Raw genomic sequence first — 24,503 nt, forward strand, 5'->3', positions numbered from 1 at the left:
ATATAATGGTATTACTTACTTTCATGCGCCGTTTCTTTAGAAAACAAAGTTTTATAATATGTAAATGCGGTCTCTACCAGCAAGTAGGGCGTCTACTTGCTGGTAGCCCGCAGCAGAAAACCGCCCCATCGCCGTGTTGATTGACAGGGCCAGCCGTGATCTCCTCCGCCGGCCCTGTCAGTAGTTCAAAAATCGCGCGCCTCTGTTCAATCGGCGCAGGCGCTCTGAGATGAGGAGGCTCGTCTCCTCAGAACTCCCTCAGTGCGCCTGCGCCGATTGACATCACCGAAAGAGAAGACGTCATCGGCGCAGGCGCACTGAGGGAGTTCTGAGGAGACGAGCCTCCTCATCTCAGAGCGCCTGCGCCGATTGAACAGAGGCGCGCGATTTTGAACTACTGACAGGGCCGGCCGGAGGAGGAGATCACGGCTGGCCCTGTCAATCAACACGGCGAGGGGGCGGTTTTCTGCTGCGGCTACCAGCAAGTAGACGCCCTACTTGCTGGTAGAGACCGCATTTACATATTATAAAACTTCGTTTTCTAAAGAAAACGGCCGCATGAAAGTAAGTAATACCATTATATTCTCCTATATCGCGCTATAAGGAATGTAACTATCCAAAAAAAAAAAAAAGACTTTTGCGGGGTGACAGAAGCCCTTTAAGGGGGGAAATGCTGACGTGAAAATGCAATTTGTCCGTGAGTCTGACGTCAGCAGCTTCTCGACCATGATTGTTGTGGTTCATTAAAGCATTTCTGAGGTTTTCCTGTTTATCACACCAAGGACATGATGTCATTAGCTAATGCTTCATAAAAGTAGTGCCTCTATGAATTCACCATGTGAACTTAGGGATGAAGTTCTTTGTGCGAGAGCCTTTGTGATGGTCTATTTACTCTTTTGAGCATGCAAAAATGTCAAACACCAGCACTAAACTTTTACCAGAACTGTGAACCTTAGCAGTTTGGTAATTCTCATAACTGGAATCTGTGCTCATTGCCCCCCACTTCATGCAGATGCCAGCTAAGATTCCCATTAGACCTTTGCGTACACAAGAGCGTTGTGATCACTGACCTGTACGTTCTCTAAGGCCCCTTGCAGACGAGCGTTACTCCCGCAGCGAGCGTCCGCAATGCAGCTACCGGCCTGACATCCCAGTTGCTGCGGGGGGTCACATAGCATTATATGGATTTATGATGCTATGTAACCCTTACAGTTCTGGAATGTATTGGATAACACTGGCAGCATATGCTGCCAGTGTTATCCAATACATTCCAGAACTGTAAGGGTTACATAGCATGTAATGCCCCCAGTTGAGCTAATGTCCCCATAGTGTCTAACCACATCAAAAAACCGCTTTGCAGTAAATATAGTGAGGGAAGAATAATTATCATGCACTAGAACACCTTCCCAATTAAAATATACCTTTTATTAATAATAAACTAAAATCTGGCCTACAGCCGGACTACACATAACAGGAGAGTCAGCAAGAATACAATACTATAGTCAATGAGACAAAGGGGTAAACTGGTAGTAATGTGACAACATCCAGAAAAGGAATCCTTGACATGTATATGGAAGACGGCTGAGGAATCATTTACGATACAATAAACGACAATTATAGCTCAATGATGACCTGTATTGGTGGGGCCATCATAAAAAACAGTAATGCAATATGGTCAATTGACTTGACATATATTCTGCGGTTATACATGGTTTGCTGAATACTATGAAAATTCACACGCGTTGCTGAAATACTGAAAAAAGGTTTTGTGGTTACTCACGGTTTGCTGAGATATCAGTAGGTATAGAACTTAACGGTTTGCTGAGATGTCAGTGGGTGTACTTCTCAATAGCCAGGTTGGGAACCAACACTGGTGAATGAAGCAATCAGGTAGATATTTAACATTACTGTTAACCAGGATGGTCCGGAGGCCGTAATATTAGTGCAGCTCAGAGACGTAATGTCCAATAGTAAGTGAAATCCTATCCTACATGAATCCCTCCGTGACCCTAATTAAGCTCAGCCCAGGGACACCCCTTAAAGGTAGAGGTTCCCTGTCCTCGTGCCTAATCTGACTCTCCCTGTATGCCCCTATCCTCATTAACCAATAGTATATAACATAACAGACACACTAAAGAAAACAACAGAAAAAAAAAAACACAAATCCCAACGTTACGTTTCCCCAGCCAGTATGACTTCTGTCTGGTTCGTCAGTCGAAGTGGAGAACAATACTCCAGCAGCAGTGTCTCACAATGGAGATTTTCAATTTAGCGTCCCTCAATCGAGACCCTCCAGGAATAGGAGCCCAGATGTAGGCAATAGATGACCGGTGTCCCCTTAGTGCCCCCATAATGTTCCAGTATAAAATACCCCTATATAGTGCCCCCATAGTGCTTCTCTCCCTTCTAGTGCCCCCATAATGTACCAGTATAAAATGCCCCAGTAGATGACCCCATAGTACTCCTCTCCCCCCTTCCCCATAGTACCCACCATAATGTGTCCCAGTATAAAATGCCCCTATACAGAGCCCCCATATAAAATACCCTTTCTTTGTGGCCTCAGTAGATGCCCCTATAGTGCCCACCAATAATGTGCCAGTAAGAAGTGCTCCCATAGTGCAACCCAATAATGTGCCAGTAAAAAGTGCCCCAATAATGTGCCATTAATAAGTGCCTCCATAGATGTCCCCAATAATGTGCCAGTAAAATGTGCTCCCATAGATGCCCCCAATCATGTGCCAGTAAAATGTGCCCCCATAGATGCCCCCCAATCATGTGCCAGTAATAAGAGCCCCCCCATCATGTGCCAGTAATAAGAGCCCCCCCCATATCATGTGCCAGTAGCCAGAGCCCCCCCATCATGTGCCAGTAGCCAGAGCCCCCCATATCATGTGCCAGTAGCCAGAGCCCCCCCATATCATGTGCCAGTAGCCAGAGCCCCCCCATATCATGTGCCAGTAGCCAGAGCCCCCCCCCATATCATGTGCCAGTAGCCAGAGGCCCCCCCCCCCCTCATATCATGTGCCAGTAGCCAGAGGCCCCCCCCTCATATCATGTGCCAGTAGCCAGAGGCCCCCCCCTCATATCATGTGCCAGTAGCCAGAGCCCCCCCATATCATGTGCCAGTAGCCAGAGCCCCCCCCATATCATGTGCCAGTAGCCAGAGGCCCCCCCCCCCCATATCATGTGCCAGTAGCCAGAGGCCCCCCCCTCATATCATGTGCCAGTAGCCAGAGGCCCCCCCCCCTCATATCATGTGCCAGTAGCCAGAGGCCCCCCCCTCATATCATGTGCCAGTAGCCAGAGGCCCCCCCCCTCATATCATGTGCCAGTAGCCAGAGGCCCCCCCCTCATATCATGTGCCAGTAGCCAGAGGCCCCCCCCTCATATCATGTGCCAGTAGCCAGAGGCCCCCCCTCATATCATGTGCCAGTAGCCAGAGGCCCCCACTCATATCATGTGCCAGTACCCAGAGGCCCCCCCATCATGTGCCAGTAGCCACCAGTATTGTACACATATAAAAAAACACTTATACTTACCTCCATCACACAGCGATGCGATGCAAGCCTCTTCCGGCCTGTGTCCCGCGCTGTACGACTCAGAGGGCGCAATGACGTGCCGGCAGCCTATCAGAGGAACAGGGAAGGGACACACCTCTCCCTCCCCTGCCCCACAGCACAGCCATCTGTATCGCTGTCCTGAGGAGGGCGATACAGATGACTATGGAGATGAGCGCTTCCACAATGGAAGCGCTCATCTCTCTATGTGACTGTCCCGCTGCCGCTGCCCCCACTTGCCGCCACGAAAATATAGTTAGTTGCGGGCCAGCGCCCGTGTCGTGTGGTGGGCTTGGGGGCCCCTAAGGCTTTGGGGGCCCGGGGGCAATTGCCCCACTTGCCTATATGGAAGCGCCGGCCCTGATTAGGTGAGGTGCCTAGTCCTGCTACCACTCCTTTCCAGAGCATTTTTTCTTGTAAACTTTGAACTTGAAAGTGTGTGTGTGTGTGTATGTATGTATGTGTGTGTATATATATATATATATATATATATATATATATATATATATATATAATATACACACACATACATACATACACACATACATACATACATATACAGGTCCTTCTCAAAAAATTAGCATATTGTGATAAAGTTCATTATTTTCTGTAATGTACTGATAAACATTAGACTTTCATATATTTTAGATTCATTACACACAACTGAAGTAGTTCAAGCCTTTTCTTGTTTTAATATTGATGATTTTGGCATACAGCTCATGAAAACCCAAAATTCCTATCTCCAAAAAATAGCATATTTCATCCGACCAATAAAAGAAAAGTGTTTTTAATACAAAAAAAAGTCAACCTTCAAATAATTAAGTTCAGTTATGCACTCAATACTTGGTCGGGAATCCTTTTGCAAAAATGACTGCTTCAATGCGGCGTGGCATGGAGGCAATCAGCCTGTGGCACTGCTGAGGTGTTATGGAGGCCCAGGATGCTTCGATAGCGGCCTTAAGCTCATCCAGAGTGTTGGGTCTTGCGTCTCTCAACTTTCTCTTCCCAATATCCCACAGATTCTCTATGGGGTTCAGGTCAGGAGAGTTGGCAGACCAATTGAGCACAGTAATACCATGGTCAGTAAACCAGTGGTTTTGGCACTGTGATCAGGTGCCAGGTCGTGCTGAAAAATGAAATCTTCATCTCCATAAAGCTTTTCAGCAGATGGAAGCATGAAGTGCTCCAAAATCTCCTGATAGCTAGCTGCATTGACCCTGCCCTTGATAAAACACAGTGGACCAACACCAGCAGCTGACATGGCACCCCAGACCATCACTGACTGTGGGTACTTGACACTGGACTTCAGGCATTTTGGCATTTCCCTCTCCCCAGTCTTCCTCCAGACTCTGGCACCTTGATTTCCGAATGACATGCAAAATTTGCTTTCATCCGAAAAAAGTACTTTGGACCACTGAGCAACAGTCCAGTGCTGCTTCTCTGTAGCCCAGGTCAGGCGCTTCTGCCGCTGTTTCTGGTTCAAAAGTGGCTTGACCTGGGGAATGCGGCACCTGTAGCCCATTTCCTGCACACGCCTGTACACGGTGGCTTCCGCAGGTCCCCCAAGGTCTGGAATCGGTCCTTCTCCACAATCTTCCTCAGGGTCCGGTCACCTCTTCTCGTTGTGCAGCGTTTTCTGCCACACTTTTTCCTTCCCACAGACTTCCCACTGAGGTGCCTTGATACAGCACTCTGGGAACAGCCTATTCGTTCAGAAATTTCTTTCTGTGTCTTACCCTCTTGCTTGAGGGTGTCAATGATGGCCTTCTGGACAACAGTCAGGTCGGCAGTCGTACCATGATTGCGGTTTTGAGTAATGAACCAGGCTGGGAGTTTTTAAAAGCCTCAGGAATCTTTTGCAGGTGTTTAGAGTTAATTAGTTGATTCAGATGATTAGGTTAATAGCTCGTTTAGAGAACCTTTTCATGATATGCTAATTTTTTGAGATAGGAATTTGGGGTTTTCATGAGCTGTATGCCAAAATCATCAATATTAAAACAAGAAAAGGCTTGAACTACTTCAGTTGTGTGTAATGAATCTAAAATATATGAAAGTCTAATGTTTATCAGTACATTACAGAAAATAATGAACTTTATCACAATATGCTAATTTTTTGAGAAGGACCTGTGTGTGTGTATATGTATGTGTGTGTGTGTATATATATATATATATATATATATATATATATATATAATTTTTTTTTATTTCATTTATTTTTCTTATCTAGGAGTGTAATAGATATTGTTTTTAATTTATTTTCCTTACACTGACAGAACCATTGTGCCCTGGAAAGTCTTCAGACAGTGCCTTCATGAAGTTCATCAAATCACATCTGGCTTAGAAGCAATGGCTCTTAAGTCCACCATTGACTTGACATGTAATGATTACATATCTGTATTTGAGTTTGATATTTTTACAAGACTATTTCAGGTGAGTTGAGATCATTAAATAATACTTGATAGCTTGCATTTTTCTCTTGGTGATTGTCCCATTCTGCCTTTCTTTGGAAGATCTAACTGGTTCTCTGGTGAAAAATGAAGTTCCATCTCTCACCTAAATTGCTCCATTTTTTTTCCAATGTCCTAGCACTGCAAATACTCAATCCCTGCCAGGTTTAGGCTGAGTTTACATCACTGTTTAGCATCTCGTTCTTCTTCCCGTAATCAGAAGAACATAAAAATAAAAAAAAGGATCCATTATGTTGAGCCTCAGTTGTGATCAGTTTGTGTCACTTTTTGCAGGACGTTTTCTCTGCTGACAGTACTTTTTCTCCGGTCAAAAATACCTCTTCTCTTTGATGGAAGAGACTCAAACTGATCATAACTGATGCTCAAAATAACTGATCAGTTTTTTTCTTTTTCTGTTGTTCTGACCGATCAGAAGAACGGAACGCTAAACAGTGATGTAAACTCGGCCTGTTGATTTCAGCTGATAGAAGGGTCTCCAGGAAAACAAATGGATGACAGGGAATCCTAACAAAAAGGAATTGGCCAAAGCAAAATGGTATATTGTTAAATAGAAGCGCTAAAGTGACATCGAAAGTGGAACTTTGCGTTAAACATATTTGTCATGTTTTTCAGTTACTTCAAGGCAGAACAACATAAGTTAGTAATATTGAAACATGTAGAATCAAATGTGGAAGTGGCATGTGGTTTCCATTAATTTAGATTCTATTACATACTGATTACTACTCGTTTCCCTTTTCCATTGTAACAGTGGGTTTTCATAGCCTTACAAAGTTTACCTAAGAAGTTTTATGAATTTATCCTTAAAGGGGTTTTCCTGGTGTAAGATATTGATAACCTACTCTGCTGATCAGTTGTTTGAAGAGGTTGCAGCCTCTTCCGAGGCCGGTCACATGGCCTAGGCGCAGCTAGTCCCATTCAAGTGAATGGGCCTGGACTCCAGTACAAACCACATGCCACTTCCACATTGGATTCTACATGTTTCTCAGGAACGGAGCCTCTGATCAGCAAAAGAAAAACAGCATTTCAATCAGGTGAACCACAGCTATGTGTCTATACGAACAGTTTTATAGGGAGGTCGCTGGTGATTGATTCCCCTTAAAGAGATTGTTCTTAAAAGGGCCAAACTTTGCTTTCAGGTCCTTCTGATGTACAGGAGATGACTGATCAGCTGATCGCCGGATGAAGCGAGTCGCTGCTACCGCTAGTAGCTGGCTGCACGGTCATTTCCTGTGTATTGAGAGGCATCAGGAAGTAGTTACCAGCAGGGGTTCACTAAGGTAAGTAGGACTTATAAAGGTCAATAATAATCAGGACAATTTCCGGTATGTGCCTTGTTTGATGGAGCCATTGAACAAAACTTTTTCAAACTGTGAATGTAGGATGTGCGATAAAATGAATGGCAGTCGTTTTTCGATTGCATCTGCGAAAACCTGAGCCATGTTTTTTACTTTAAATAATAGAATAAGCCTCAAAATTGCCAGTGATGGGGTACGTTGGTCGTCATAGTAGTCTTCCTCTTCCTGAATGGAGGTATCAGCCATGAATTACTGGGAAAGGAATAAAGCTGTGTTTTTGCCTAAACATAACCCTGTGATAAGCTAGGCGTGCTCCCACTGGCCTATTAGATTCGCACCAGTAGAACCCCCCCGTCCACCTCCCTTCAGTGAAGGAGCATCTCTATAATTAGTTCCAGCGTTTCAGACCACTGTGGGGAGAGAACTGTGGATCGTTCTCGGAATACACTGACTGATTTAGTTGGTGTTTTAGCTCAAGTCTTTCTGCAGTGGAGATAAAAAAGATAATCCACCTTTGAGGCCATCATGACAAAAGCGGTGTTAAATGAATTTCTTCTAAATCCACATACCGCCGGCTTGTTCCTCTTAAAACACTTCTTGACCAGCGATTCCACTAAGCTGATTTAAGGGCTTTCTGCTAAAAGGAACACTTTTTTAAAGTTTTGCGCTGTAAAATGTGGAAGATATGGGGTCATTTATCAAACTGGTGTAAAGTAGAACTGGCTAGTTCCCCATAGCAACCAATCAGATTCCACCATTCATTTTCTTAAGGAGCTTGTGAAAAATGAAAGGTGGACTCTGATAGGGTTGCTATGGGCAACTAAGCCAGTTCTACGTTACACCATTTTGATAAAGGACCCCATGTCTTTTTCATCCAGACATTAAACCGTCACCTAGAATATGATTTTTTATTTTATTTTTTGCCAATCTGCATGCTGTGGTCAAACTGGATATTTTCAGAATTATCACTTTGTTTAATAATATTTAAAATATGAATTTTGTATGCTTGGTTACCTACCATAGTTAGTGTAGACCTACAGGCATTCATCTGTGTGCACCGAAGTGTATTTTGGCTATTCTCTTATTTCTATATGAATTTATTGCAAAATGCCACATGGTTCTTGAGTACATAGTGCAGTACGGTGCCCAGAAACTGTGCACACTTTGCTGGAGAGTGCCCCCTTATAGTATCAAATGGTGCACTATGTTATTGTGTCGTTTGTAGCCCAGATGTATGGCGTCTTCAGTGCCCAACTGTTCACCTAGTACCTTCAATCCTCACTGATGTGTTAATAATCTAATACTCAGCCCCTCCATTACAGAGCCGGGTACCACTTATTGCTCCCAGAATGACCACTCCTGCAATGTGCTGCCCTCTGCTGGTAACAGCCAGTTAAAACAATGTCCTCCCAGCCAGGGGGATTCGGAGGGACTCGGAAGTGGCTGATTTACATTTAGTTGGTATACATTGGTATACTTTAAAAGTGCAGTAGTCCTTGATTTTTAGTGAAGCTGTAGTCCAGTATACTTTGCGGTAAATGAAAGATGATGGCAGGCATTTGCTATGCAAGACCACCGACTGATGGCGGATATCTCCGAAAAAGGTTGTTCTTTGTTGGCAGTAGGTCACTCGTGTCAAGAAACGGAAATACACCCCATTCAGTAGAGTCTCAGACCAGGTCACCGAACAGGGCAGAGATTGATCTGCCAAGTTTTAGGTTGCAATGTACTTAACACGTGGCTCTGATCTAGAGAGACACCCTTCACAGATATGCTGCAATTGACAAAAATTCAATAAATGGAAGGTGGAAACTATAGTGCATCCCCAGAAAATTTCAGATCAGAAGCGCTCATCTGGGGTTCAGTCAAAGAAGGGGCAGATGTGTGCACATAGAAACCGATCAGATTCCAGTTGTCGTGTTTATAGTGCCTTCATTTCAATGGAGCTGCAATACCAGACACAACCTGTGTAAAAGTGTGGCACTGTTTCTAGAAGTCAGTCATGTTTTTTTTAATCCTGTACAAACCCTTTTGTGAAAACTATTAGTAAGGCAATGCCTCCATTTTCTTCAACCCAAGGTTTAATCATAAAATATCCAACATCTCTATCATACTGCACACACATTAGAAATGTTTGAAGATGAATCCTATGGTGTCTTTTTATTTATTTTTTTTACATTTATTTTTTTTTTTATTTATTTTTTTCTTCCCCTCAGCCCTGGGGCTCCATACTAAGGAACTGGAACTTTTTAGCAGTGACTCATCCAGGCTATATGGCTTTTTTAACCTATGATGAAGTCAAGGCACGTTTACAGAAGTACAGCAGTAAGCCAGGAAGGTAAACCATTTTTTTCTCTCCCTTTTGTCTTTTTCTTTTTTTTATTGCATGCAGATATATGCATTTACGCTTTCTATATTTTGCTTTCAATTGTATTTTACTTTTTCTACCTCTCAGTTACATTTTTAGGTTAAGTTGCACAAGACTGGGACAGTGGGCTATTGGCTATGTGACTAGTGATGGGAATATCCTACAGACAATACCTCATAACAAACCCTTGTTTCAAGCTCTGATTGATGGCAGTCGAGAAGGATTGTAAGTACTTTGTGTGAAATGCGTGAAATAATAGTTTGTATACTGACCAGACTGGTACGGAAATTCAGCCCTAGCATTTTAAAACAGACACCACACAGGCCCATTTACTGTGTGGTGAGTGTGAAATATGTAGTGTCCCCAGTGGTTATAGTGCCATCCCCCACCCTGTAGTGCCCCCAGTAGTTGTAGCATCCCTCAATATTTCCCCCAGTACTTAATGTCTCACTGTCTTGCCCTAGTACTTATAATGTCCATCTTAGTGCCCTAATAGTTATAATGCTCTCTTGCATTACCCCAGTATTTATAATGTCCCCCCCGTAGTGCCCCGCAGTAGTTATGTGCCCCTGTATTGCCCCTGCACTAATAATGTCACCCTGCAGTTGCCCCAGTATTTATAATATTCCCTTGTAGTACACCAGTAGTTATAATTAGGGATGAGAAAATTTCATATTTTGAAATTTAGTTTTCGGTTCGTGTCGTGGTATGTACTGAATCGCGTTACGGATTCCGTTATCATGGATCATAACGCAAGTCCATGATGGATTGCCTTTAGAGGCATTCCGTTATTTATTCCGTCATAATAGAAGTCTATGGCCTGCAGAACAGATCCGTCCGAGTCCTATAGTAGGTATTTTCTCTGGCCCAAACACCGTAAGAGGGACTGAACTGAAGACATCCTGAACGGAATGCTCTACATTCAGAACGCATTAGGAAAAAACTGATCAGTTTTTTTCCGGTATTGAGCCCCTAGGACGGAACTCAATACCGGAAAAGAAAAACACTAGTGTGAAAGTACCCTTATCCCAAGGACATACCATAAGTCATAATCCAGAAAGCCCATTTTAAGTTAGACATTAGTTTCGAAATGTTTTAATCTGCCCTTTTTAAAATTGTTAAAATGTATGTACACCTTCAGGGCATTTTTTTTTTTAATGATTGCATTTTACTCATTTTGGGCTAAAAAATCGTTTTTTCAATTGGTCTTTATTAACAATATTGAGCCGTTCTGTCAAAAAAGGGTTAACTGTTTTTCTAGACGTGTGAATGGTACTTTACTTTATGTGCGTCATCTAATAACCCTTATCTATAAATTACTAAAAGGTCATAAAGACTTATTTAAGCCACATTTTTATCAGTAAGAATTTGAGCTATAATCGGTGTTTGTAAGGTCAGAGATAAGAAGTCACAGAAGCCCTTCTATGTTCTTCCAGGTCCATATCTCCACACCTCATAAAATAGGGTGTGTCCATATCTTTGGCCACATCTTGCAGATTGCGGGACCCATTGACATCAAGAGCAACCTGACAACCTAGCTTTCACTCCCAATATAGCCAAAACCCTGTTGCCAGTTCACTGTTGTCCTTTCCTGGACCAAATATTGGAAGGTACTAACCACGGGATACCAGGAACACCTCTGAAAACCTAACCCAGTCTAACCATGACAATTTGGCCCCGTCATAGCTGTTCCTTATGCATGTCCCTGTTTTTAACTTTTCTAAAGTATACCAGCCAACCAGGGGTGTCAAATTTGCAGAAACCTTGTGCAGATTTACAGATCACGTCACTTTTCATAGGTTTTTAAGTTGGCCATCAAGAACCTGAGATTATAAGTAAATGACCCTCATACTCCACTTTCTTCTCACTGTGCTCTGGTTTAGGGTCCATTCACACATCCGTGGTGCATTGCGGATCCGCAATACACCCGGCCAGCACCCCCATAGAAATGCCTATTCTTGTCCGCAATTGCGGACAAGAATAGAACATGTTCTATTTTTGTCCGCAATTGCGGACAAGAATAGAACATGTTCTATTTTTTTTTCGGGAGCCGGTGGACCGGAAGATCGGGGCCGCGCTCTCCGGAAATGCGGAAGCGGAGAGCACATAGTGCATTCATTCCTTCCCCATAGAGAATCAATGGGTCCGCACCCGTTCCGCAATTTGCGGAATGGATGCGGACCCATTATTGCGGATGTGTGGACAGATCCACCTGGAGTACTATTCATCCATTCACAGCAAAGGATAAGTCACTGATGTTAATAGACCGTGGTGGAGTAAAGGTTTCCTGATCGGCTTTGCTATACACACAGCAGTTTACAGTGATCTTGTTTCTGCTTGGTTTAGAAATAATGGTCATATTTTTTTTTTTTTTTTTTTTTTTTTAACTTAAACTGTTGAAAGTGGAAGCTAACATAGTTTATCGCAAAAAATAATCATTCCATTTCCTGGTTGGAAAAGGTCCCGATCATGTACAATGTAGCAGAAATATCAAAGATTTTATCACAATGTGAAATAAATTGTACTTGGCGTCTGAAGTGACAGACTGCTTCTCTTCAGAGTGTAACTGATGCCATATTTGACTTGTTTTTGGATCATCTGTAGACTTGCAGTCTGTTTGATCTATAGCATTGGATATACTTGTAGATAATGCAGTATTAACCCTTTCAGTGCTCTTTTCACACTTTTGACAAAGGCATGTAAAATCTGATGATTAAGTGAAGGAAAATCACCTGCAACCTCCCAATGGAGCACGGAAAATCAGACCTGGACTCGGTCAGGTGCGGACTGCGAAAAAACTAATAGAATCCAGCTCCACGTAAAATTAGCTTTTAATCGACTTCCATAAAATCCAGACATCAAACAGGACAAATTGCTGTGACGCGTTTCGGGCTATTACATCTTAGCCCTTCATCAAGACAAACAAACAGACTTAAAAACCTAGGTTTTATACACTGACATGAAACACCCACTTGATTGAATAATCCCCACCACCGGGGATCCACACCCGACGGTAAATAGGATTCAGCAGGAGGGAGGAGAATCCGCAAAGTGGGAACGAGGGCTCAGTACAGATAAGAAATATTATTTATATTGCAAGGTTAAATCATGCTTCTTATTCAATCCCTTCGCTATACACGTTCCAAGATTAAACATCCAATAAGTTTCCCTGCTAAAAAGTTTCTGTCTACGATCTCCCCCCCCCCCCTGATCGGTGTGGTTACTCTTTCAATACCCTGCACAGAAAACGCAGAGGTATCGCCTTTGTGAACAGACGCAAAATGTAAAGTGGCTGCTGACACATTGCGAGTTGAAACATGCGGGACGTCACTTCAATGTTTCCGTATTCTAACCTTTAGCTGATTCGTAGTGCATCCCACATATTGCAGCGCGCAATTTCGGCAGGTGATGACATATACAACATATTCCGTAGGCAATTTATATATTGTCGCAATTCATGTATACTGCCATTGGACGTGGATACAATATTTTTGCTTACTGACATATAAGAGCAACATCTCCCCAACCCTCATCATGACCTATAACTGGGAAGTGTTTGCGTAAAATACTTACAGATAAGGGGATATTCATCACTGTAATTTGTGACAGGTCACGGTTCACTCAGACCCCGTGCATAAACTCAATTTCGTTTTCTTTTCTTATATTTTCTTCTATTAATTTGTTTAATGCTTTAGGTCTGAGTAAACACAAGAGAATTCCTATCTACTTCTCTAGCACGTTCCCTAGCTGTACGGATATTCTCCACTGAATATCCCCTAGTCTGCAATCTTACTGAGATGTCAGAGGCCTCCCTTGAAAAGAGATCAAGGGTAGAACAATTACGTCCAGCCCTCAGCATTTCCCCTCTGGGAATATTCGTAGCTACATGAGGGGGATGGCAGGATGATGTATGGAGCAAGGTATTCCCCGCAGTGATTTTTCCGGTGTGTACAAGTATAGATTATATGATCCTTTGGATCTCCCCGCAAAGAGAGATCCAAAAATACAAATGAAGAAAAATCACTGACCATGGAGAGTTTGATAGAGGGAACACAAATGTTTAAATACTCCACAAATGACATCAAATCCTCTGCATCCCCCTGCCATAGCCACAACATGTCATCGATGAAACGCCCATACCATTTCACAGATGTAAACTCCGGATAATTGTAAATAATATAAACCATTAAACATAAAAAAATTATGTTTAAGTAAAAAATCTGTACAAGTACAAAGAAAATCACGGAGTTCCAGGGTGTAATTGCTATACATATCCAAAAACCATTTTAAAGCTGAAATTGCCAAATGGTGTGGAATGTTACTATATAGCGAAGTAATATCGGCAGTAACCCACATATATTCTCTTTGCCATCTAAACTGGTGAAAATTCTGGAGGACGCTACATGTGTCTTTAAGATATCCAGGTATAAGAGGCACAAGGGGTTGTAGCAGGGAATCGACCCACTCCGAAAGTCGTTTGGAGTATGACCCTATCCCCGCCACTATAGGTCTTAAAGGGGTTCTGCACTTTGTTTTAACTGATGATCTATCCTCTGGATAGATCATCAGCTTCTGATCGGCGGGGGTCCGAAACTTGGGACCGCCGCCGATCAGCTGTTTGAGAAGGCAGCGGCGCTCCAGTAGCGCCGCAGCCTTCTCACTGTTTACCACCGGCCCACTGACGTCACGACTAGTATCAACAAGCATGGGCGGGGCTAAGGTCTGTTCACTTGAATGGAGCTTAGCCCAGCCCACGCTGGTTGATACTAGTCGTGATGTCAGTGGGCCGGCGGTAAACAGTGAGAAGGCCGCAGCGTTACTGGAGCGCCGCTGCCTTCTCAAACAGCTGATCGGCGGCGGTCCCAAGTTTCGGACCCCCGCCGATCAGAAGCTGATGATCTATCCAGAGGATAGATCATCAGTTAAAACAAAGTGCAGAACCTCTTTAATGGTGGAGATAAGCCCTCCTTGTGCACCTTAGGGAGAGCATGAAAAATAAGTGTGCTCGTTTGTTCCACATATATAAATTCCCAGCCTGGATTCCTTCTGACAGCAGGAGCGCACAGCGTCATTGGTTGCTATGACGCCATGCGCTTCATGCCGCCGCTGAACTACAGTAATACACTTGTTTGATCTATACGAGTGTATTACTGTAGTGCAGCGGCATGAAGCGCACGGCGTCATAGCAACCAATGACGCCGTGCGCTCCTGCATTCGGCCTTAGTCTGATAGTGGGAGAGGGGGTTAGTTGCCAGTAGTGAATAGGTATTTTTAGCTTTCAACATACTGTTAATTTGCATTTTATAAACCTCACTATCAAGCAACACCACTGCTCCCCCCTTATCAGCCCTACGTATAACCACATCCTTCATCTTTGATAGATTCACTAGAGCTGCATATTCTTCTCTAGATAAATTCTTATTATGACTTTTATGTCTAATATGATTTTTCAAAGAACAGAGATCTTTCTCCACTAGTTCCTGGAATCTATCGAGGGCAACAGATCTCGACTGAATGGGATAGAAATTTGTATTGGATGTTTTAAAACCTGTAGAGGTATTCTGCAATGGTGTAGTATCTGGCCCTCGATACATGCCCTGCAATGAGGAGATCTGAACAAGTTCAGAGACATCAGACACACTATGATCTGATAATAAATTAGTGTCCTGTGTTGCCTCCCCACATGGGATATCGCCAAAGGCCGCTTCCATAGCACGATCTGTGATGGTAGAGGAGAAATGCTTTCTCAGGGTCAGGTTTCTTGCCAAGCAGTTAACATCTATAATAGTACGATAAAGGTCAAAATGGCTGGATTCTATTAGTTTTTTCGCATGTAAAATCTGATAAACCATATCCTTTTTCCCTGCAAACATGGAAGTATAGTGAAAGTGCAACCCAGCACTTTACAGTCATAGGCATCTTGCAACTTTTCTATAAATGCATACAAATTTGTGTTTTTATAGCTAAATAGTTAAATGTCTGACCCAAATAGAGCCTGAGAGGTAGATTGTCCCTAAAAATAGTACAAATCCCACATATGTCTAAAGGCCCTTTCACATGGGCGGAGGATCGGGCAATCATCAGGGATGAACACTTGTACCAGCTCTCGTTCCCAGTAATTGCCTGAGCACAAACTAACGAGCAAACGTTGGTTCATCTGGTGATCTCCTCTTTTTGTGTAGAATATAAAATCTTTAGCGGCACAATATCCTCCTGTGTAAACGGGAATCTAATGCTGGCAAACAATGAATCTGTATGGGGATGAGCAATTGCAATAGCTATCATTTATCCCCATACAGCTATTGTCTCTGCCAATGATCAGGCGATTATCAAGAATGTTTGGTTTGTCCATAAAAATTGTCTATGCATCAGCCCCTGTTAAATGGCCTTAAAGGGGTTGTCCAGTTTCCGATATAGCTTACCTATCCTCAGGATAGATAATCAATATCAGATCAGTGAGGGTCAAATTTCTGACACCCCCGCCGATCAACTGTTTACTTGCTAGCCATCGGCATTGCAGCAGCGAGTAGGTGTAATTACAGCTCCTCTGTTCCATTCACTTGAATAGGAGAGAGCAGTTGTTGCACTCCCATTCCATTCAAGTGAGTGGAACGGAGGAGCTGTAATTACACATGCTTGCTGCCGCAACGCCGATGGCTAGCAGGTAAACAGCGAAGAGAATGCAATGCTTGCGCTAGCACTGCATTTTTCCTGAAACAGAGTCGGCCCCCGTCAATCTGATATTGATGACCTATCTTGTAATTACTTTGTGACATCTCTACAAATGAGAAAACATGCATTCAACGGGGGTGTGGGGTGTTAGACCCCTGCTGATCTAATATTCATGACCTATCCTGTCGATATAGGCCACCAGTATTAAAATTGTGGATGACCCCTTTTAAGTTGTGTTGGTCATAGGGTTGTTGCGGGTATCGAAATTTCGATACCCAATCGATACTTTTGTCCCGGTATCGATAAGATACCAGGATTTCCATTTTTTTCGATACTGGCCTGCGCTTCTGCGCAGTCTAGTATCTCTGAACATAAGCGCGCTGCTGTCGGCGCGCTCATGTTCCCTCAGCAGCACAGGGGAGAAGGAAGCAGTCTCTCCCTCCCCCTGTGCTGCCGCTGCCACCAATGAGCGGAGAGAGGGGCGGAGGAGGGGAGGGCGCACTGCACCACCAATGATAGGGCTTTATATGGGTCCGGACTTTAAGTAGCAGGCTACACAGAGCGGTGCCCAGGGATGTCCCTGCACTTACTATTATTCCTGGGCGCCGCTCCGTTCGCCCGCTGTGCGCCTGTGCCCCATTACTGTCTCCTGCTCCATATGCTAATTACTATCGGAGGGGGAGGAGACAGCAGCTTCCCTAGTGGGCATTCCTTCTCTCCTGGCTGTAGCGCTGTCCAATCGCAGCGCAGGGAGAAGGAACGCCCACTATAGAAGCTGCTGTCTCCTCCCCATTTCTCCGATAGTAATTAGCATATAGAGCAGGAGACAGTAATGGGGCATAGGCGCACAGCGGGCGAACGGAGCGGCGCCCAGGAATAATAGTAAGTGCTGGGACATCCCTGGGCGCCGCTCTATGTAGCCTGCTGCTTAAACAAAGTCTGAACCCATATAAGGTCGTCTTTAACTTTTAATACAGGAGGCAGGTGCCGGCAGCAAAATCGCATAGGCGGCATCCTGCCTCTGACAGGGAGTTGTGATCAGCGGCAGTTAACCCCTCAGGTGCGGCACCTGAGGGGTTAACTGCAGCGGATCGCAACTCCCTATCATAGAGGTCGGGTGCCGGCTATTTGATTCTGGCACCCGCCTCCTGTATTTGTATTAACAAGTCAGTTATCTTCATTGGTGGCGCAGTGCAGCCGCCCCCCCCTCCCCCAAACACCCCAGTATAATAATAAACATTGGTTGCGCAGTGCGACCCCCCACCCCCAACACCCCAGTATAATAAACATTGGTGGCGCAGTGCCAATGAGGGTTAAAAAATAAATAATTAACTCACCTCCTCCAATTGATCGCGTAGCTGCCGGTCTCCTGTTCTTTCTTCAGGAACTGTCAAAGGACCTGTGGTGATGTCACTGAGCTCATCACATGGTCTATTACCATAGTGATGGATCATGTGATGGACCATGTGATGAGCGCAGTGACGTCACCACAGGTCCTTTTCCTTACAGATGAAGACAGAAGAGAAGTCGGGCTGCGCGAACAAGTGGATTAAGGTGAGTTACATTTTTTTTTTTTGTTTAACCCCTCCAGCCCTATTGTACTAAGCATTCTGTTTTAAGAATACTATTATTTTCCCTTAAACCATGTTATAAGGGAAAATAATTACATCTACACAACCTTGAACCCAAATCTGAACTTCTGTGAAGAAGTTTGGGTCTGGGTACCACAGTCAGTTTTTTATTATGCGCGTGCAAAACACATTGCACCGACGCAATAAAAACTGAACAACGGAACGCAATCGCAGTAAAAACTGACTGCAATTGCGTACCTACCCGCGTGGGTTTGCCGCAATGCACCCGGGACGCATCCGGAGCCAAAACGTGACGACCGTCGGAAAGAGGCCTAAGGCTACTTTCACACTTGCGCCTGCCGGATCCGCCGATCTGGATGTGACTAAATGCATTTGTGAGACGCATCCGGATGCGGATCCATCTCACGAATGCATTGCAAGAACGAATCCGTCTCTCCGCTTGTCATGCGGACAGACGGATCCGTCTTGTATCTTTTTACACATCTTTACCGGTCTGCGCATGCGCAGACCGGAAGGACGGATCCGGCATTCCAGTATTTTGAAAGCCGGATCCAGCACTAATACATTCCTATGGGAAAAAATGCCGGATCTGGCATTCAGGCAAGTCTTCAGTTTTTTTTGCGGGAGATAAAACCGTAGCATGCTGCGGTTTTATCTTTTGCCTGATCAGTTATTTTCCGGTATAGAGCCCCTAGGACGGAACTCTATGCCGGAAAAGAAAAACGCTAGTGTGAAAGTACCCTAAAATATTAAGTTTATATCCCCCCTTTCCCAATTTTACATATAAAATCTATAAACAATAAATAAATAAATTATTACATAGTGCTGCGTCCGAAAAGTCCAAACTATTAAATTATTAAAAAATATCTCCTATGCGGTGAGCGCCGTAACAGAAATAAATAAATAAAAACCATGCGATTCGACATTTTTTAGTCACCTTGTCGCCCCAAAAAATAGGATAGGACTGTTCTATTATGGGCCGAATGTTTCATAAAATGCGAAATGCACGCAGCTTTTTTTTGGTGTTTTTTTTTTTTTCGCGTGGTATTGAGTATCGCAATACTTTTTTTTTTGGTGATGAAAGCGAATCAAAATTTTGGTATCGAAACAACCCTACGCCGATCTGATCGGCGTAGCGTTGTTACGATACCCACATTTTGATTCGGTTTCGATTTGGCTCCTAAATATTTCAGTTCAGGAGCCAATGGCTACTAGGTATATTTTTTAGTCTGGAGCACTGCCCCCTTTCCCAATTTTACATATAAAATATATATCCAATAAATAAATAAACATCGCCACGTCCGAAAAGTCCAAACTATTAAAATATAAAAAAATCTGCACGATTTGCCATTTTTTTAAATGCAGAATGCACGTGGCTTTTTTGTTTTATTTTTTTCGCATGTCTAGTATCGCAATACTTTTATATGGTATCGAAACCTAATCAAACTTTTGGTATCGCAACAACTCTATTTTGTCACAGATAAAACCCATACATTTTTTGCCATTTTTTTTTTTTTTTACTTTAGGCTACTTTCACACTAGCGTTCGGAGCGGGTCCGTCTGATGTTTCATCAGACGGATCCGCTCCTATAATGCAGACGTTTGCATCCGTTCAGAACGGATCCGTCTGCATTATAACTTAGAAAAATTTCTAAGTCTGAAAGTAGCCTGAGCGGATCTGTTCAGACTTTACATTGAAAGTCAATGGGGGACGGATCCGCTTGAAGATTGAGCCATATGGTGTCATCTTCAAGCGGATCCGTCCCCATTGACTTCCATTATAAGTCTGGACAGATCCGCTTGCCTCCGCACGGCCAGGCGGACACCCGAACGCTGCAAGCAGCGTTCAGGTGTCTGCCTGCTGAGCGGAGCGGAGCCTGAGCGCTGGCAGGCGGATGCATTCTCAGTGGATCCGCCTCCACTGAGAATGCATCAGGGCTGGACGGCTGCGTTCAGGGCCGCTTGTGAGCCCCTTCAAACGGAGCGCACGAGCGGACACCTGAACGCAGGTGTGAAAGTAGCCTTATAAGACGCTGGTTGTACTCGCTGCTCCCTTGTCTTTTTCTGGGTGACCGCTCCATTTAAATGAACAGAACCAGGACATTGATACTAGTCGTGACGTCACTGGGCCTGCGGTAAACAGTGAGAAGGCCGCGCCGCTACTGCCAGCGCCGCTGCCTTCTCAAACAGCTGATAGGCGGGGGTCCTGGGTGTCGGACCCCCGCTGATCAGATGCTGATGATCTATCCAGAGGATAGATCATCAGTTTAAAAAAACTGCAGAACCTCTTTAACTTTATTATGATGTCATTCAAAACCTAGATGACCGAAAGGGGTGTATAAAGTTTAGCACTTTACTATGGTGTTTGACACCTATTCGTTCTGTATTATGTGCTGTATGTTTTATGTTAACATATGCCTCTTCTAATGCATTGCAAATTTGTATTCTTTATTGCAGCCGCCTTGTATGGACCTCTGAAGAGCAATGTGTCCTTTCAAACTGTGCAGCATAAGCTTATTTTAATACTCTATTGCTCTTTTAATGCTTTTAGGCTCATTTCTCAGTGCCTACATTCTAGCGGGTAGTCCCCCCCTCCTTATACATACAGGAGAAGCAATCACTGTGTGCAGCCGGTGAGACCACTTTATGGACTCTCTGCAAGGAGAATCTTACAGCCACTTTTCTGATATTGATGACCTATCCTGAGGATAGGTCATCGATATAAAAAAAAGCAGACAACACCTTTAAGTCACTAATGACCAATGCATTCAGCCGTGCTGGCCAGCTTTTAGCCTGGTTTCCTTTTTATTCTGCTCAGCGTTGTACTGCTACTACTTGTGTGTGATCGACTTGTTTTTGCATTTCCAGTTACCTGTATCCTGATGGACGAAGCTACAATCCAGATCTGACAGGTCTATGTGAGCCCACACCACATGATCACATCAAAGTTACCCAGGTATCTGCTTTCATTTCTGCTTTTTATTCTGATTAGGAAAGCCTTCCAGCTATTTATCACATTTTAGGTTGTAAAAACGGTATGAATGGTATTCTAAACCAAATGTGTGAGTGATCTCAAAAGGACACCAGAGCATTTGACTTCAGCAGGCAAGACCATCTATTCATTGTCACCTAAACATAGGATTACCCTATCAAACCTGACCAACATTCAACCCGATATATATAGATCTCCACACTGTGTAAATTTAAGAGAAGTGAGTAAAGTAGTTAATTACTGTGTGTAAACTTACTCTTAATAAGATCCTATTAGGAGTAGTAGTGAAAGAACAAGGAACATGATAAATGCAACATTTTCCACGCATACAGTGGATGTCATGGCTTTAAACACGGAGCCTGCTCAGGAGCTGAACATTTGTAGTGTCCGTGATTTGAGACCACTCCATTCACAGACAGTTAATCCTTCATATGCTGTGGTCAATTGTGACCACGGCATCCGAGTTTGATCATTTCTAGGCAGAGGGCTCCCTCAGGTGTCAGAACACCCTCCCCCATGATGAAATCTCAGGCACCGTTCAATTGCTATGGTAGCCTGAGCCCTTTTGAAGGCTACCAGGCCTGCCATAGTAAAGTTTCTTTTATGCCCTTTAAATGTAATAAAACATTGCAAACTATGTAAATTTGTAATCGCTGTATTTGTACTGACCTTCAGAATAAGGCCTCCTGCACACCACCGTATGACTTTTTCAGTGTTTTGCGGTCCGTTTTTCACGGATCCGTTTTTTGTTTCCGTTGTGTTTCCGTGTCTGTTCCGTTTTTCCGTTCTGTTTTTCCGTATGGCATATACAGTATACAGTAATTGTATAGATAAAATTGGGCTGGGCATAACATTTTCAATAGATGGTTCCGCAAAGAACGGAAACGGAAGACATACGGATGCATTTCCGTATGTGTTCCGTTTTTTGGCGGACCCATTGACTTGAATGGAGCCACGGAACGTGATTTGCGGACAATAATAGGACATGTTCTATCTTTAAATGGAACGGAAATACGGAAACAGAATGCATACAGAGTACATTCCGTTTTTTTTGCGGAACCATTGAAATGAATGGTTCCGTATACGGACCGTATACGGAATGCAAAAAACGGCCAGTAAACGGGGGAAAAAAACGGTCGTGTGCAGGAGGCCTAAAGGTAATGTGTCGACTTTACCTCCCAGCCTAAAGCACCAAATATATCATCCAGCAGGAGCTACTTTGATACATTTGGGACGTCTTTAGACTGCCTGGCCGAAGTTAACACTGTCTGAATATCAGACTGGACTAATAAATCTGCTATTTGTATTGATATTCTGACGATTTCATTCCCTTCAGGAACAATATGAGTTGTACTGTGAAATGGGCTCAACGTTTCAGCTGTGTAAAATATGTGCAGAAAATGACAAAGATGTGAAGATTGAGCCGTGTGGACATTTGATGTGTACTTCATGTCTCACATCTTGGCAGGTACTGTCATTACACATTACACTCACATCTAACTTTAAAATTGGAGGCTTCTCAGCTTTATGTCAGCAGATGGTATTGTGTTAACAATGTTAGGCTGGATTGCAGTATGTTTTTGTATTGCATAGTTGGTTATCTTGAAGTACTGTAGAAAATATTGGCAATGTTAGCAGGTTATTTTTTAATATAAAAAGAAATGTAATTTCTTTTGTTTGATCACTATATATATATATATATATATATATATATATAATCTATAAAAAAAAAAAAAACTATTGCCAAAATATTATCTGTTAGTATTCAGTTATAGTATCTGATCCTTTTCCAAACACAGCTTTATGAACTCCTCAACTGTGAACAGGACCTTACAGAAAATAAACTGCAGCAAATACAGTCCCTGCCTCTCCGAAAGAAACATAGGCTCTGAGAAGTTAGGGGTACTTGATGGAATCTTTCTAATTTCTTAAGCAGCACAATAGGCCTATTGTCCATATTACAGGACTTTACACTAATTTTCCATGGTGCCTTCAGGACCTGAGAGAGGGGAGTTAAATTCCCTGTTCGCCTTACCGTTTCCAGTTCTTTATTATACTCCATGACAGGTGGGATAGCAGATTACTGGTCTGTATAATGCAGATGACAGGGTAGGTTGTTGTTAAACAAGTAATAACATTCAGATATTACCATTTATTACATCATAAAAACAAAGTGAAGTAAAAAATGGTGTCTGCTGTCTTCATGGTGGATTTATAGGAGTTGTCTAAACAATTTTAGTTGTTTAGTTGTGGACCGGAAGTGTGACGCCCAAACACTGCCCTCAGAAGTCATGTGCCATTTGGGGACACATCACTGCTAAGACCAGCGAATGGCTGTAGTGGTGCATGTGACGACAAACAGGATATCACTATATTTGGTCCCCGGAGCGTCATAAGCAGCAGAGTGGGGACCTTCAGTGCTGTGAGATGACACTGGGGAGCTGCTTTATTTCTTTAGGTTGAGCACTTTTGCGGCCATATCTAAAATTGCAGGGGTCGGCCAAACCCTTTTAATATAAAATTTTGCTGATCATGCAGAAAATGCTGAATGTTCTGAAACAAGTTTTTTACTTCTAGTGGTCCACTCTTGTTTTCCAATCTTGATTTCTGAATTTACAGAAAATATATCCACTTAGGCAGAGCCAAAAAAACGTTTGCTTTCCATTTGCTGAACATGATTCACAACAGAACCCAGAATTGATGTGCCAATCGCAAAAATTTCAGAACTTCCTTGTCTTGCCATATAGATATAGGAGAGGTTGTTATGAAGAAAAAAATTCCTATAAAGCTCTGTTATTTGATTTCTCCATCCTTGGCAGTTTTCCCGAAAGCTTAAATCTGAAATATAAAGGACTTATCCTTCTCCTTTCTGCTGGTTCCACTTCTGGCATTGGCTCAAACTCCTGCAGGAAAATCTGCCTCAAAACATTCCACGTTACCCATATTTGATTAAAAGGAAATCCAGATTTTGTCGAGTTGTATGATTTTTGTGGACTGACCATATCCTTGCGTTTTTGCCAAAGAAAAGTAGTTTTGGAGTCCAAAAATAGCCTAGCAGGAGCTCAAAAAAGATCTGAAGTCGATTAGTTCAAACACTTTGATTTTAATGCTGTTTCCGTACAGTATTAAAATGTTTTGGCTCCGTGGCTTGTTCAGATTGCTATTTTTAATATTTTTTTAAATACACAGGTATGAATACAGTAGGAATTCACCGAATTCTTGTGCGACAGAAACAGCCTTCAAATCGAAGTATTTGAACAAATCGACATTGGATCTATGATCTGTTTGAACTTCTGCTATAGTAAAAGAAAGCTCAAACCTCTATAAAGATATGTTAAGAAATTAGCATGGATGAAATGTTTTTATAGAGGAGTAATCCATATCACCATCTGACTGGGACAGTGCATTCATTAGTCTGGTACTTCAATAAAATGAATACGTGGCAGTCTTGTGAGATGTATGGAGACTTTTATGTGTTACTTCTTCCTTAAAGGGGTTATCCAAAAGTAAGACAAAACTCCCAGAGTGGCCGACTAGTGGTGGTGATCATACCTACCTG

General features: G+C 43.1%; 1 protein-coding gene across 2 annotated transcripts in view; it reads left to right on the forward strand.

The window, feature by feature from the left end:
- CBLB (Cbl proto-oncogene B) overlaps positions 1-24,503 on the forward strand; it is a 155,971-nt gene that overhangs the window by 78,015 nt on the left and 53,453 nt on the right. For both annotated transcript variants that reach the window (XM_040424917.1, XM_040424918.1), the window contains exons 4-8: positions 5,831-5,987; positions 9,537-9,658; positions 9,776-9,913; positions 20,821-20,908; positions 22,281-22,412. In XM_040424917.1, coding sequence (XP_040280851.1) covers positions 5,831-5,987; positions 9,537-9,658; positions 9,776-9,913; positions 20,821-20,908; positions 22,281-22,412 — 637 coding nt within the window. The remainder of the gene's footprint in view (positions 1-5,830; positions 5,988-9,536; positions 9,659-9,775; positions 9,914-20,820; positions 20,909-22,280; positions 22,413-24,503) is intronic.

The sequence above is a fragment of the Bufo bufo genome, chromosome 3 (assembly GCF_905171765.1).
Source record: "Bufo bufo chromosome 3, aBufBuf1.1, whole genome shotgun sequence".
Taxonomy (NCBI): Eukaryota; Metazoa; Chordata; class Amphibia; order Anura; family Bufonidae; genus Bufo; species Bufo bufo.